The sequence below is a fragment of the Drosophila kikkawai genome, unplaced genomic scaffold, assembly GCF_030179895.1.
Source record: "Drosophila kikkawai strain 14028-0561.14 unplaced genomic scaffold, DkikHiC1v2 scaffold_132, whole genome shotgun sequence".
In the NCBI taxonomy this organism is placed as follows: domain Eukaryota; kingdom Metazoa; phylum Arthropoda; class Insecta; order Diptera; family Drosophilidae; genus Drosophila; species Drosophila kikkawai.
Window position 1 is genome coordinate 75,533 of NW_027222463.1, and position 3,658 is coordinate 79,190.

A 3,658-nucleotide genomic window follows, 5' to 3' on the forward strand; every position below is an offset into this window, starting at 1 on the left:
ATTTGTACGAGCAGTTAAATATCTCGAATGGTCGACTTGAAGACCAGATTTGCTATACTTTTTAAACAGTCTGGATTTCAGATTTTTTAGATATGAAAGCCGACGAGAAAACCAAGGGGGCTTATGAGAAACTTCTGGTGAGGGAAATGAAGGGACATACATGTCGAAAACTGAGTACATTATTTCATAGAAACGCTTAACAATGTCTGAGGGATCCTCTGTGGAGTTCAAGAAAGTCCAATCCGTTAAGGATAAGTGGTGGTTCATTTCTGTAAACTTAGCTTTTCGAAAGCAACGAAACGTTGCAGGCTCAGCTTCCGGACACAATAATAATGGTGTGGAGGCTTCGAGGGTTAGCTCCAAAGTGGGATGATAAGCGTCCTCAGGACTAGAAAGAGGGTCAATTCTAGTGACGTAGGCATTGGCAAACTCAGAGACAAAGATGAGGTCTAAGACGTTATTACTGCAGTTTCTAACAAAATTTAATTGTCCCAATGAATGGTCAATGAGACCATGAATTAAATCGTGGGGTGAGGTGGGAACAAGAACATTTGAATCAGGTAAGGGCATCCAGGAAATGGAGGGTAGATTAAAATCACCCGTGACGATAAGGTGGTCATTAATACCAAGGGAAGAATGAATTTCTTGAATTAAGGATAAATGCTGCATATAAATATCAGTGTCAGACCTAGGTGGAATATACGAGCATGAAACGTAGATAGAATAATCGTAAACCTGGATGCGAACCGCCACAAACTCTATATCAGTGTCAGTTTTAGAAATGATATTGGAAACCAGATCGGATTTAACCGCAATGAGAACACCACCGCCTGTCCGTATAGGACGATCACGTCTAAAGATGGCATAGTTCCCTGAAAAAATCTCAGAGTCAGACACAGAGGAGTTGAGCCATGTTTCTGTAAAGACAATAACATTGGCATCGAAAGAGACACTATTGACGTGCAGCCTACTGAGCTTGCCAAGTAAACTACGAACATTCTGATAGTGAAGAACAAAAGAGTCTATTAGTTTTTTGGAGGCCTAGTTGAGGGAGTTTGAGGCCCGCGAGCACGAGGAGTACTTTTGTGTTCGAATTCATGAACAATTGCATGCTTAGGCCACACAGAAGGATCAAGAGCCTTAGAAAATAGTTGGTCAGAAATTGTAATTTTAAACGAAGATATATCACGTCTTTCCTTAAAATTGAATTTGGAGACACTAAATTCAGTAACAGAAACATTCAATTTGCTGCTCAAGTGGGTCTTAACGTCGCCCTCAGAAGCATCTGGATTGAGGCGGGAAACAAATATCTGTTTTTTCGGAGCAACACCAGCCAAAGGCACCGGTCCGCGTTTGGCAACGCCAGAAATTGTCGACTGTTGGGGGCCGCTTCTGGTAACGGCCGGCACCGAGATACTGACCACCGGGGGAGCCACTGGGTTGGGATTTGACACCACCGACGCGTCGTTGATGGCAGCAGCACGCGACGTGGATGCCTGATCGGTGTAGACAGGCTGCTGAACCGGGAGCATGGTGGCTTCGCCCCCTCCGAGAATGGGGACTGGTGCAGCAACTTCAGCAGAGGCAGCAGCGTGCAACGTGGACGCCTGGACAACGTTGACAGGCTGCTGATCCAACGGCCTGACAAGATCTTCAACCATAGAAGTTGTGATCGATGATGCATCATCACCAGAGCCGTTATCCACGGCTGCAGGCTTGGCACGTGGGGTGAACTGCATAAGGGGGCATTCAGGGTCTGGAAGAGATAAGAACTTTTCAGACAGGTTGCTCTTGTTTTTGTTTACGGGGTCACTTAGCAGTTTAAGCGACTTGAAATGGTGTTCCGCCTTCTGGAAGCGAGTTGACAACTCCTTAAAGCCGGCCGCCAACGACTGAAACTCCAGGTGAGTCTGCCTCATGAAGACCCGCATATCGGATTTGATATGCAGGCAGCTCGGGCACGTCCAGTCCAATCCAGGATTTTCGCGAATGCGGTCGGTGATACGCGATCCATTTTGCCCCAGATCGGCGCATCCAATGTGGGCGATATTATCACAGAGCCAGCAGTAGACAGTGACATGCCGCGAAGAAATTTTTTGGCCGTTCGGGCACTTAGGGAAACAACACGTAGCCATTATTGGAATAAAAAAATACTTTATCCAAGTAAATTACGAATTGGATTAATTTATTTGCGCGACGAGATGGCCGATCAAAACAAATTATACAATTGTTTTTTTGAAAAAAAAAAAATTGTTTAAGTTTCGCGGCGAACAGACCGATCAAAACAGAAAGCGAAGAGCGCACAAATAAAAGCTTTTATCTAAGCGCCAAAAAATAAGAAATTTGTGTTATTGATTTAGCTAGCGCCAACAACAAATACAAGGCGATGCAGCGATAAGCGGTAAACACAATGCACAAGAATAGTAAGGCAAGGCAATTGTAAAATCGAAATTGTTTTACGACGTGACAGCCCGGCCTGTTTTCCGGCAACCATGGCCAAGAGCAAGAAGCAAGTGCGCGAATTCCAAGCCGCCAAGGAGGCTGCCGAGGCCACAGTCGCCCGGCTGGTCACCTGCAACGATGCCTACACGAGCGGAGCCTTCAAATACCTGCGCTTTCTGCTGCACCTGCTGGCCGCAGCTCAATTCTCCTACGGCATTTACTACCACTACTTCCGGGTGCACTGGCCCAAGGACTTGGTGGAGGAGGACGAGGTGGCCGAACTGAAGGCCCGATGGGGTGGCAAATTCAAATACCTCACCTTCCTGGACGTCATCCTGCAGGCCATTTACCACACACTGGCCCTGCTCAACGATCTCTTTGGCGACAACACAGTCACCGCCGAGCCAAAGTCCAAGCTGAGATCTCTGCGGGATTACATCTTTGCGGCCTTTGCCTTTCCAGTGGCCCACAATGTTTGCCTGTCGTTCTGGGTCGTCTACATGTGGGACCGTGAGCTCATCTTTCCCTCGGCCCTGGATGCAATTTTTCCCAGCTGGCTGAACCACGTGGTGCACACCAATGTGGCTCTTATGGCCATTATGGACTTGTTCACCTGCTTCCGTCGCTACCCCAGCCGCCTGGCCGGCCTCGCGGGCAACTTCTCCTTCATCCTGCTGTACATCATCTGGCTGCACATTGTGCGTTACTTCAGTGGCGAGTGGGTCTATCCGATTCTGGAGGTGTTGCCCCTGCCGCTGCGCTACCTATTCCTTGCCCTGCTGGTGGGCTTCAACCTGGCGTGCTATCTGCTCGGGGAGTATGCCAACACGGTGATCTGGGGCCCAGAGTTCAAGCTGCTCAAGCAGCAGAAGAGCAAACAGGGCTAGGAAGAGGAAAGATGTATTGACAGCTACTTTGATATACCGAGATTTTAAGTATCGAAATTATCGATAAATAACTGAAATTGTGTATCTGTCTTCTATCCATGATTAATAGCTTCTTGTAAGGATTTAAAATCATTTTATTCGTCACACAGACAACATTTTAAGAATATTTTGTAAATCTTATAAAGGCACTTTTGAGAGGTACGATCAATGTATGTACTTTGTATCGTACATTAGGGTACTTATACATATAAACTAGAGCCTAGTTTCAAGTCCTTGCCAAGGAAAACGCTCTCTATATTACTCTGAGCATTTTCCTTGGCTTAAATCAG

General features: G+C 46.6%; 1 protein-coding gene across 1 annotated transcript; it reads left to right on the forward strand.

Annotated features, from left to right (window-relative positions):
- The first annotated feature begins 2,465 nt into the window (after window positions 1–2,465).
- LOC108085461 (androgen-induced gene 1 protein-like) lies at window positions 2,466–3,380 on the forward strand. The gene has a single exon (XM_017182079.3). It carries the CDS (start codon window positions 2,493–2,495, stop codon window positions 3,327–3,329), a length of 837 nt encoding a protein of 278 aa, XP_017037568.2. The 5' UTR covers window positions 2,466–2,492; the 3' UTR covers window positions 3,330–3,380.
- The last annotated feature ends 278 nt before the right edge of the window (window positions 3,381–3,658 follow it).

What these genes read in the sequence shown, in the direction of transcription:
- LOC108085461 (XM_017182079.3), top strand. Translation starts at nt 2,493, where the DNA reads ATGGCCAAGAGCAAGAAGCAAGTGCGCGAATTCCAAGCCGCCAAGGAG.